This window comes from Geotrypetes seraphini, chromosome 7 (genome assembly GCF_902459505.1).
Source record: "Geotrypetes seraphini chromosome 7, aGeoSer1.1, whole genome shotgun sequence".
NCBI lineage: Eukaryota > Metazoa > Chordata > Amphibia > Gymnophiona > Dermophiidae > Geotrypetes > Geotrypetes seraphini.
The window spans coordinates 87,233,217-87,245,953 of record NC_047090.1 but is presented as its reverse complement, the minus strand read 5'-3'; the positions used below and the strand labels follow the sequence as shown (position 1 = coordinate 87,245,953).

General features: G+C 42.5%; 1 protein-coding gene across 3 annotated transcripts in view; it reads right to left on the bottom strand.

The window, feature by feature from the left end:
• PPP2R3C (protein phosphatase 2 regulatory subunit B''gamma) overlaps nucleotides 1-12,737 on the bottom strand; it is a 109,044-nt gene that overhangs the window by 57,734 nt on the left and 38,573 nt on the right. For all 3 annotated transcript variants that reach the window (XM_033952473.1, XM_033952472.1, XM_033952474.1), the window contains exons 6-7: nucleotides 8,652-8,722; nucleotides 496-628 (exon numbers count right to left, since the gene is read on the bottom strand). In XM_033952473.1, coding sequence (XP_033808364.1) covers nucleotides 496-628; nucleotides 8,652-8,722 — 204 coding nt within the window. The remainder of the gene's footprint in view (nucleotides 1-495; nucleotides 629-8,651; nucleotides 8,723-12,737) is intronic.

Sequence of the window (12,737 nt, the reverse complement as noted above, 5' to 3'; positions counted from 1 at the left end):
TCCCCCCTCCAGGCCTTTGGAACAGGAATTGGTCACGGGGCACTGGCCTGGGCTGGCATTTTCCTCATCTCTATCTCCCCATCCTCTTATTATGTTTTTTGTTTTTACTCTTATTATTTACCTCAAAAAATATAATATTGTTTAAATATAATAAACTACTTGTAGATCTAGTTTAAACTGGTTTCAGCAAGCCTATATTTTCAATTTTAGGAATAAAAATCTGGCATATTGTGATCTGGCCACATTGTGGAGAAAGTTGAAAACAATATCATCCAAAACATGCTAGTAAACACAGAACACCCTTGTTAAATTCTTTGTATTTCATAAAGGATAATGGGATGGATTCCTTCCTTAAAGAGCTAACCTGGGCAATTAGAGACAATTATTATTTAGGGAAGTAATAATCAGGGAAGATTTTGGAGAGATTTTAAATTTTACTTAAAACAACTAGAGCAATGTTAGGACCAACACTGACAATGAAACGCAATACTTTACCTGTCCTGAGCGGATCCAGAAAGAAGAAGAACTTTCTAACAGCAGTGCAGACATAAAAGGAATAAAAGGATTTTTCCAAACCATCCAGTTGTGGCAACGTAGGGATAAGTTCCAAAATATAATTCTCTAAATCCTGATAAAAAAGATCAACAAAAGTATGAAATGTTTAGTGAAATCAAAAGGCAAACATTTCTGTATGATCTATCCCTTTGTTCCCAACTTTTATAAATGCCTTTCAGCATCCCAGTTACATTTCCGAGCCAGTTTATATTTAAATAATTTTTATTTAGTTTTTCCAGAATTACAAAAAAGATGTCCAACTTTCACATTATATGACAATAGAGAAACAATGAACCTCACCAACCAACCCGTAAAACCAAAATCTTCCCCGACCCATAACCAGTCCACCCACTTCCCCATCTATTAAGATATAAACTTTTTATTAAGGACTGCCAATATAAAACAAAGCCAACTGTTACAAATCCAACATTCTGTACAATATTCATGTTCCCCACTAGTGCTGCCCGATTCACGATTCGAATCGATTTGGTTTGGCAAAAAAAAAAAATCAAACTCACCGATTAAAGACCCATTCACGGTGTTCATGCTTTCCCTCTGCCGCTGCCACCCGCCGGAGTTGTCCCCACCTAAAGTAACTTCCGGTTTTGTGAGACCGGAAGTTACATCAGAAGGACTTGGGAGTGCCGAGCAGACGTCGTGCTGGCTCTCTCCTTCATGATGTGAAAACATTTCTCCTCTCCTCCACGCGATTCCCAGTATAAGTTTGAGAATCAGGCAGGGGGGGATGGGGAAGCTGAGAATCGGGCAGGGAGGCTGGGGAAGCTAAGAATCGGGCAGGGAGGCTGGGAAAGCTAAGAATCGGGCAGGGGGGGCTGGGAAAGCTGAGAATTGGGCAGGGGGGGCTGGGAAAGCTGAGAATTGGGCAGGGGGGGCTGGGGAAGCTGAGAATTGGGCAAGTGAAGCCAAGAATCAGGCAGGGGGGCTGGGGAAGCTGAGAATCGGGCAGGGGAGCTGGGGAAGCTGAGAATCGGGCAGGGGGGCTGGGGAAGCTGAGAATCGGGCAGGGAGGCTGGGGAAGCTGAGAATCGGGCAGGGAGGCTGGGGAAGCTGAGAATCGGGCTGGGGAAGCTAAGAATCAGGCAGGGGAGCTGAGAATCAGGCAGGGGGGCTGGGGAAGCTGAGAATCGGGCAGGAGAAGCTAAGAATCAGGCAGGGGTGTTGGGGAAAATTAGAATCGGACTGGGGAAGCTGAGAAATCGGGCTGCCAGATTCACAATTTGAATCGATTTACCACGACAAAAAAAAAAAATAAAAAAATCGGCCTCCCGATTTGTTGACTGACCCTCCCCCCTCGCCACTAAAACAGGAGCGGCAGCGCTGCCTCTTGCTGGCCTGCCGCTCCTGCTTTAGAGGGCGAGTGGGGAGGATCAGTCGGGAAGTGGCTTTCCCGCTGGTGTCCGGCTTCCCCGCATCAATTTACCTAATTTCAGCAGCCTGCCCTGCAGAAGATCGCTGGCTCTAGCGATCTTTGCAAGCTGCCATATGTCGTCCGAGTTGTCTTCTCTCTGCCGTGGTCCTGCCTAGAGAATGACACGGTGACAAAATTCATCACCGTTCCCGTCCCTGCGGATAACCGCAGGAAAGATCTTCATGTCATTCTTTAAGGAGAGAGGGAAGAATCAGAGTATGAATGGCCTCAACCACTGACCCGCAAGCTTTGCTTTGAAGAATGCTGGTGTAGAAGGATTGAGGTTAAAATAGACACTAGAAAATGACATGGGATTATTTCCCGCGGTTATCCGCAGGGACGGGAACGGTGATGAATTTTGTCACCATGTCATTCTCTAGTCCTGCCCCTTCTCTGACGTCACAGGAGGGGCAGGACCGCGGCAGAGAGAAAACAAGTCGGACGACGTATGGCAGCTTGCAAAGATCGCTAGAGCCAGCGATCTTCTGCAGGGCAGGCTGCTGAAATTAGATAAATTGAATATGCAGGCCTTCAGGGGGGGTGCAGACGTTCAGGGGAGGAGGCCCTGGTGTAGAAGTACACGGAGGGAGGGAGGGGGGGTTCAAAGAGACGTGCATATGCTGGACTTTGGGGGGAAGAAATAAGGGGTCTAAAAACAGAGGAGAGGGAGAGAGATGGTGGACAATGGGATTTAGGGATGAAAGTTACAGAAAGGGAGAGATGTTGGATGAAAGGGTAGTTGAGAAAAGGTGGATCTGTAGATGGAGATGAAAAAAAAAGAAAGATGCCAGACCTCCAGGGGAGGGAAGGGAAACGGAAGGGGAGGACAGAGATGGCAGATGGATGGTTAGCATGGAGAAAGAAGAAAAAAAGTGATGCTGGCAAGTAAGATATCAGAAGACAACCAGAGCCTGGAACCAACAAGATTTGAACAATGACCAGACAACAAAAGGTAGAAAAAATAATTTTATTTTCTGTTTTGTGATTACAATATGTCAGATTGAAACGTGTATCCTGCCAGAGCTTTTGTTAGACCACAAACGTGAGCTAGGATTTAACAGAGAGGAAAAGTCTTTTTTGTTTGTTGATTTTGTTTACACCACAGCGCCAGTGTGGTTAGGAGAAGCCAAAGGGTGTGAAGAAGCTATAAAATAAACCCACCAGGATGTTTGAAAAAAACCAAAAAAAAACCACCCAATTGGGCAGGAAAATCGAATCTAATTGAAAAATCAATTCAGTAGGCTGAATCGAATCAAAATTTTTTTTCCTGAATCGGGCAGCACTATTCCCCACTGCCTTACCAAACATCTCTCTAAGAAACCTTCTTAGTCATAAAACTCCATGTCAGATTAATAGCACATTTTATTTGAAATACGCTTTTGAAATAATAACAATGTGTGTATATCAAATTTTAAATAAAACTTGAATGAGGAACAGGCTATCATTTGCAATGAAAGTTTTAGCTGATAACAGTGAGCACTATTTATAAAGAGTATATCAAATGATTAGTATTTAAGTAATGGTTTTTATAGCAGATTCATCAGAATTACCTACCACCAGCCAACCTGTTTTTTTGGACTTTAAACATTTAGGGCTCCTTTTACAAAAGGTGCGCTAGCGTTTTTAGCGCACGCACCGGATTAGCACGCACTACCCGATAAACTACCACCTGCTCAAGAGGAGGCGGTAGCGGCTAGTGCGCACTATTCCGCGCTTTAAGGCCCTAATGCACCTTCATAAAAGGAGCCCTTAGTCGGGATGGTACATGAAGGGGGGAACTATTTTTGAAAAAGCATTGAAGCGAAACATGTTGAATAAGTCTCTTGCCATGCAGATTCGAAACCTATAATCAACAAGCAAAAAATTAGCTGATATTGAAAACGGCCACTAAGCTATTTAAAACATTCATATATAAGTTGATTTCATATAGCACATTATGAGCACTAAGCACTTTTACATTTAATTTAAAAAAAAAAAGCAGATTTGATGATGAAGATCACATATACTGTATACCACAATAACAATTTCAGCACAAACATAATTTAGTAGCAGATTATAAGCAGTTATACAAATTTAATTTCCCTGATCGCTTGCGAGTCTTATTTCTTGATTTGGAACGTTAGGAGGGATTGCACCTTAGTTGGATAGGCCAGATTTCGGCTGTCAAAATGATGTTACTACCTAAATTATTGTATGTTTTTATAGCTTTGACGGATAGTTTTTTTTCCATTTTCTATCTCATAAGGTTTTTGCTTATATCTGGCGAAGAAGCCCCCGCAGGTTCGTCGCAGTATTTTATATAGATCTAACCTGGAAGGGGGTATGGGGATTCCCAATTTTCATTTGTATTATCAAGCTGCCCTCTTACAGGATAAAGTGACATGGCTTACTTATGAAGACCGCCCGTGGATTCATATCGAACAATGTTTTAGCTCCCAGGTGTCTCTTTGGATGTTACCTTGGGTTCTGGGAGACCATTTGCGTGCAGCGTTAAAAACATCTAATCCTTTTCTGCAGGTGATTCTTTGGAAATGGTATGTCCTTTATAGGCGGAGGTTCCCGGAACGTATGTTTTTCTCTCAAATGGCAATTGTGACGTTGCCTGCTACTTCACCAGGTAGAGAGAGGGTGATTCACAGTAAGTGGATTCCTGCGGGCCTCCGGACCTTGGGTCAACTTTGGGAAGATGGGCAGATGTGTCTCTTTCAAGAATTGCAAGAGGAATTTGGCTTGGAGAATAGAGATTCTTTTCTCTATACTCATATGTGTATTTTCCCAACTCAACGGGCTTTTGGGGAGTTATCTTTTGGGGAGACTTGGCTTGAACAGGCTTTTTGGGCAGGAGTGGGAAGAGGGGGAGTTTCTAGAGTATACCGGTCCTTATTAAAAAGAGAATCACCGCTAGATCTCTACAAAGCACGATGGGAGAGGGCTACCTAGTTGGGACCATATATTTAAAAGGATATTTAAATCTACATTGTCCCTTAACTATATAGAAAATGGATTTAAAATGTATTATAGATGGTATTATACCCCTGAGCATCTTTTTTCCATTTATCATGTAGGTTCTGATCGTTATTGGCAAAACTGCGGGGAGCGGGGAGATTTTATACACATCTGGTGGACCTGTCCTGGAGTGAGAACTTTTTGGCAGCGCGTGGGTTGCTTTTTAGGTCAGATCTTTCATAAGCATTGTTGTTAGAATGTTGTTTACTTAATGTGGGAGTTCCTGGTTTGTCAACTCCTGAACTGAAATTGGCAGCTTTTGTTTTTACAGCTGCCAGACTTGCTTTGGCGCAGTGTTGGCATACCCCTAGTGTGCCTTCTCTTCAAAAGGTTTACTTTTGTTTGGATTATTTACAATTAATGTCCCATCTTACTGCGTTGAAGCAAAATACACTCTTAGCTTATCATAAGATTTAAGACCCATATATCCAATGGAAGCAACACTCTACCTAGTTTTGCTTTGTGAAATCAGGGATTTGGAGGGAGGGAGAGGTAGTTCTGTATCTCTCATTGTTTTGATTGTTGCATTTTGTATTGCCTTTGACTATGTTCTGTTGTGAAAATTTCATAAATAAAGTTATGAAAAAAAAAAATAGCTGACATGGTAAAATGGGGAGACAAGACATTTTTTAGATATATTAGCGATAGGAAGAAGTGCAAAAGTGGCATTGTGAGACTCAAAGGTGAAGGGGAGGAATATGTAGAAGCTGATAAAGAAAAGGCCAAATTGCTTAACAAATATTTCTGTTCTGTGTTCATGGCTGAACTGCTGGGAGCGGGATGGCAGAAGACAAACGTGAATAGGGATGGAACAGTAATAGGCCCTGATCAATTTTTCAGAGGGTTGTGTTCATGAGGAACTAGCTAAAATAAAGGTAGACAAAGTGATGGGGCCGGATGGTGTACATCCGAGGGTGCTGAAGCAAGTTCTGATGGCTTCGCTGACTGACCTTTTCAATGAGTCTCTAGAGTCGGGAGTGGTACCAGAGAAGGGTGGATGTGGTCCTTCTCCACAAAAGTGGAAGGAAGAAGTAGGGAATTATAGGCCGGCAAGTCTGACTTCTGTGGTAAGCAAATTAATGGAAACACTTTTAAAACAGAGAATGGTCAAGTTTCTGGAATCCTGTGGATTACAGGACCAGAGGCAATATGGATTCACTAGAGGTAGGTCTTGTCAGACAAATCTGATCAATTTCTTTGACTGGGTGACCAGAGAATTAGATAGAGGATATGCGCTAGATGTGGTATAGTTAGACTTTAGCAAAGCCTTTCACAGTGTTCCACACAAACATCTAATAAATAAACTGAGTGCCCTCGGGATGGGTCCCAAAGTGTGACAGGTTGGGTCAAGAACTAGTTGAGTGAAAGGCGATAGAGGGTAGTGATCAATAGAGATCACTCTGAGGAAAGGGATGTTACCAGTGGTGTGCCTCAATGTTCTGTTCTTGGGCCTATTCTTTTTAACATTTTTACAGACGATATTGCTGAAGGGTTGTTGGGTAAGATTTGCCTCTTTGCACAGGAAAACAATGACAGAGTTCAAAAAAAGCTCAGGATGATCTCGAATCAGAAAAAATTAAGGCCAGTTCTGGGCAGACTTGCACGGTCTGTGTCCGTATATGGCCATTTGGTTGAGGATGGGCTGGGGAGGGCTTCAATGGCTGTGATGATTTGGATGGGCTGGAGTGAGCTTGATGGAGACTTCAGTAGATGGAACCTAAGCATAGTACAGGGCAGAGCTTTAGGCCCAGCAATAGCTAAGAAAAAGGAAGATTTAAATTAAGTCAGTAATTTAAAGAGTGGGTAGGGTTGGGCAGACTGGATGGACCATTCCAGATGGGATATTCTGTTTGACAAAGTAGTTCTACAGAATTTATTTTCCATTTACCTGAAGGGTTGTCAGGTAAGATTTGCCTCTTTGCGGATGATACCAAAATCTGCAATAGAATAGACACGCTGGATGGTGTGAATAACATGAAAAAAAGACATGGTGAAGCTTGAAGAATGGTATGAAATTTGGCAACTAAAATTTAATGCTAAGAAATGCAAGGTCATGCATTTGGGCTGCAAAAACCTGAGGGAACAGTACAGTTTAGGGGATGAAGAACTTATGTGCACGACAGAACAGCGGGACTTGGGTGTGATTGTATGTGATGATCTTAAGGTGGCCAAACAGGTTGAAAAGGCAATGGCGAAAGCTAGAAGGATGATAGGTTGCATAGGGAGAGGTATGGCCAGTAGGAAAAAGGAGTTATTGATGCTCCTGTATAAGACTTTGGTGAGACCTCATTTAGAATTTTGGGTACAATTCTGGAGGCCGCACCTTCAAAACGATATGAAAAGGATGGAGTCGGTCCAGAGGAAGGCTACTAAAATGGTATGTGGTCTTCATCATAAGGAGGAAAGGTGGCGTGAGAGGGGAGATATGATAGTGATGTTTAAATACATATGTAATGTAACTGCACATGAGTCGAGTCTCTTTCATTTGGAAGGAAACTCTGCAATGAGAGGGCATAGGATGAAGTTAAGAGGTGATAGGCACAGCAGTGTAATCTAAGGAAATACTTTTTTACAGAAAAGGGTGGAATATGCATGGAACAGTCTCCTGAAAGAGGTGGTGGAGACAGAGACTGTGTCTGAATTCTAGAGGGCCTGGGAAACAAATGATATCACTTCATATGGGCTGGGAAAAGCAAAGCGGATCAGATTCATCTATGCCAGTGTGTTTTATAGCAACAGGGACGTAATTTACACCAGCTGCATTATCACACAGGAAGAAAATAGTCAAAACACACAGGTCCAGATGCACTAAAGCCAGCAATCAAAGCAAAACCTATTTTGACAGCTTTAGCGACGATCACATTTGCCAACCTGATGCAGGTCTGATTGGCTTTGCAGAAAAGTTAAGACTGAAGAGGTCCTGCAAGACAGCAGAAGGCAGGAATGGGCATGCATGCACAGTGAGACAGCCTAAAGGCTTCCTGAGAATGTTGCTGGGGTATTGGTTCTCACGTTGAGCTCCACCAGTAATATCACCCATACATGAAGGTTCACAGACCTGATTGTCCACAGAGAAAGTAATAATAATAATAATAATAACAACTTTATTTTTTCTATACCGCCACAATCTTGCGACTTCAAGGTGGTTTATAGTGAAGACAGCTGGACAATCAGCGAATTACAGAGTACAAATAGGGAAGATGTCACTGAACAGACAGTGATTACAGAGTACAATTGGTAAGAAACACAATATCAACATGTTACAGTGAAGCGGGCTGGACAATCATGTGCCTATATTTGAATTTTATAAAATATACATCTATATCACAACTTCTTCCTTGAGTATATACTATGTATACTTTTACATGTGAAGTAATTTTAGATACGAACAATCTTTTATAAAATTACCTCCTAGAAGCTCTCACATAATTTGTAACTGTGCAGGCTATTTGAAAATTGTTCCTGTACTACTTGTATATAAAAGCATCACAAGTACTTCATAACAGTTTTGATTTTCATTTAGACACACAAAGAAAACAACCTCCTTGACACAGTCCATGGTTTATTGTTCAGTCATTTGACAGGTTAAAAGCTTAAGCTTCTTATAAATCTTGCAAAAAAAGTGAGTCAGTGTTTATTATTATGCATTATTGTTACGCACCGATTCCCTGAGGTAGCCCTGGCCTGCCACATCATACAAGCTGAGACCTATTCTTGTCTGGTGAAGCCACACTGTAAAACAAGAAAACAGGCTGAGGTAAAATTTAAGGCTTTAACTCACAGGTCATAAATCATGCTACGGATAATTTTTTTTTTTTTTTAAAGTATTTATTTAAAAACTTATATACCGCTTTAAACCAAAGCAGTGTACAATCGACATACAAAATATAAAACGTACATCAAGCAAGCAACTTTTCCAAAACCTAATGCATTAACTCCCCAGCTTCACATAAAACCTAACACATACAAAAATGTCTTCAACTTTTTTTTTTTTTTTTTAAACATCCCTGGGCTTACACAAACACATTTGCCCACTCAAACCATTCCAAAGCATGACACCCATAACGGAAAACAGATAACCCTATATGCACATGTGATGTAGTATTTACTCTTGCAGGTGGTCAGTCTCACTGCTTTTACTGACCTTAACTGTCTGGTCGGATAGTACTGTTTCAACATGTCCCAAAACCACTCTGGGGCCCTATGATATAGGGTCTGATGTACAACAGACAGAACTTTGAATTGCACCCTTTGCTGCATTGAAAGCTAATGTAGCTGCTTCAAGATTGGTGTAATGTGGGCCCTTCAAAACACACCTACAATCAATCGTGCTGCAGAATTCATGAGCACTTGTAGCGCCTTGAACTTTATCTTTGCCAGAAAGATACTGCTTGTGCTAACTGTATTAAGCAGGATATAAGGGGAGGCCCATATCCAATATGTAGTACATACAATTTTAATTAAGATCTTAAAAGGCGATAGATAAAGATGTAGCTGAATAATAGAAATGCTTCAGAGACTTGTGACACAGCATAGTATGGATAGCACGCAGCGTACATATTGTTTGTTACCAGAGATAGAAATATTTTGGTTTCATGTCTTGAACAGGATGCTGAAGCCATAACATAACTGTTCCCTGAAAATAAGCTAAGGGTCACACTGACATATTTGTACTGTTCCCTTGACAACTGCTTCAGGAGGCGAGAATTAGCTGTTTACCAGTAGGACATAGGGATGTCCTGTGATTTAATAGCATGTGATGAGTTGTCATTATAGTTGCTAAGGGAAATTACCAGAAACCATGCGACTTGATTGGATTCAATAGAATATTTCCGAATTATGCAATTTGTAATTGGAAGATGTACCAACTACGTATTTTTTATAATGAATTAATTGATGATGTTATTATCCCAATAAAATGGCCAGTCACTTGTAATTCGGGTAGACTTTTTGGTTGTCCCATTACCAAGTTAGTAAGAGGGCAAAAACTCTCCCAAGGCCTTGAATATTTAACTACACTTGTGTTAGATTTCTTTTCCTTGATCTCCTCTGAGATAGAAATAAGAGCCGAGGGGTATGTAGCCTATCCATATTTAGACCAGTGTTATTCAACCTTTTTACACCTATGGACTGGCGGAAATAAAATAATTATTTTGCAGACTGGCACTGGCCCATACCGGTCCGTGGACAGTGGTTGAAGAACACTGGGCTAAGTCATGGGCCAGATTCCGCCCATCTTCGCCCAATCACCGCCCTAGACCCCACCCCCATAATAGTACTAATTGTAACCCTATTTTTTCCATTCATTTTTCATATATACACACATAATATAATCTTATCACATAATGGTTAACCACAAAATTAAACTACATAAAGCACACTGTATGTTTCTCAACATTCATTCCTACCAGAACACAGATAACCCCTTTGCATATACGGGACCAAAAACTAAAAGTACTAATATGTACAAACAAAACCCTAAGATTCAAGACTCTATATGCTGTACAACCCCAGAGAAAAAGAAACAAATGCATTTCTTCCTGAACAGTGCAAAATACAGACAGCAGATGTAAATTCTCAAAATTAATACAATTGAATCACTAAATTCAAAAATAAAATCATTCCCCTTACCTTTGTTGTCTCCCTCCCTTCATGCTGTGCTTCAATTAGTTGCCTGCTCCCGCCTGGCCGTTTTATGCCGCCCCCGGTGTTATCTTTGGGCTGGCTCCCTTTTCCTCACTGACGCAGGCAGCGGCTCCTCGCATGTCCTGCGCCTCATCCGGAAGCATTCCCAGTGATGCTGCGATGTCAGAGAGAAGGCTTCCGGTTCAGGTGCAGGAAGCGCATAGGAACCGCTGCCCGCAGCTTTGTGTGCTACGGCAGTGAGAAAGAGGGAGCTGGCCCGAAGATAAGGCCACATCGATTGCACCACGGACCGGCAGTTGAAGAACACTGTCTCGGGCCTGATGCACGTGCCAGCCCTGTGGACCGGCAAGAAATTTCTGCGGACCGGCTGATTTAGACCAAACAATACCAGAGCAAACTATGTTCAGTAAACAGTTTTACAGACTGTCAATAAGAAATGTAGTATTGAACAAAGTGCACACACACCATCACATGCTCTCTACCAAAAGAAAATAAAGACACAAATGTGAACATAAAGAGGCATGCTCCTTTGTACTGCTCCTTCATTGACATAGTGTCTTAATGACATCCTAAATGTAATAAGGAGGCACCACTCGATGATTTCACTAACAGAGCCACAATGCTCACTGCACCCAGCAGCAGTTGAAGTGCAGAGCATTGGAAAATAATTAATAGGCAATAGCAGAAGTCTGATCCAAAAACATAAAAACAATACTCCTTAATGGCAGCTAATTGTACCTGAGTATAAGGCACTGGAAATGTCCTCAACATTCCATCCTACATTGTTTCTTAGATTAGGTAATTTTGTGCAGGGCCAATGGTAAGTGACGAGAGAAACACAAGAAGTGGAGTCTCAAACAGTACTTCAAATGGGGAAGTGAAGAAAACAATGTTTTAACTTATTTCTTTGGTTGTTCCTGTGGAGATCTGGTTTTCTTTTTTTCAGACCTATAATCACTAATAATAAAACCCTAAGTGCGCATGCGCACTCCTACCTCCATGATCTGTAGCCCTGCATGAGCAGTAGAAGGAGCCTGTGGTGTTTTGTGTGCGGCGGTTTTCTGGCTCCTTCTACTGTGCATGTGGAGGCACGGAGCTTGAAGTGGCAACTGGCAAACACCACGGTGCCGACTCCGTAAAGGAAGCCGCCGAGCAGGGAGGAACCACCGACTAAGGAAGTGGCAGCGCAGTGGCAGCAGTCCTTTCCTCTGCCACATCACTTCGAATGCGGTAGAAGAAAGGCCCTGTCGGGGCTGGCCGCGAATAGCCTGTTTACAGCGCAGCCACTGCAGCTTTGGGTAAGGAATGGGGGGTTGGCAAGTCAGGATTGCTGCCACTTCTACTGGGTTGGTGAGGAGAGAGACATGGGATAACCACTGGAGCCACTGCTACTGGGTTGGGGCCTGGGTTGGTGAGGAGAAGTGCAACCACAGCTGGATTGAGGAAAGGGCAAGGGATCCCTTAGCTGGCACAGCTGGAAGGCAGCTTCAGTGAGGTCTGAGAGAGAGAAAGAAATAAAAAAGATAGATGGGGCAGGGAGGAGAGAAAAAGAAAGAAAGAAAGGCTGACAGACATCTATTCTAGCACCTGTTAATGTAATGGTTTAAACATCAGATGGCGATCCAGCACCAAGGGTGAGCGAACGGGGTTCGAAGGGGAGACAGGACACGTTTGCCCGTTGTGTAGCTGGGCAGGTGTGTGCAGGCAGCTGACCATAGCTGGATTGAGGAAAGGGCAAGGGATCCCTTAGCTGGCACAGCTGGAAAGCGGCTTCAGTGAGGGTCTGGGCAGGGAGAGAGACAGAAAAAAAGAAAGACAGATAAGACATCTACTCTAGCATCCTTTAATGTAACGGGCTTAAACACTAGTATCAGATATAAAGGTGTGATTGAACCAACTCTAGGGGCTAAATTCACTAAGCCCACCGATCAACTTCCAACCACTTAGCGACCCGATTTCCCTCTGACCCGATTCACTAACCTCTGTCCCAATCATCCTCCAATCTGCGCATGCAAATGAGGGGGAATGGCATTCAAATGCAGGTAGGCAATAATTCACAAAAAAAAAAAAAATAAAAAGAGGGACACCGACTGGGCTGATT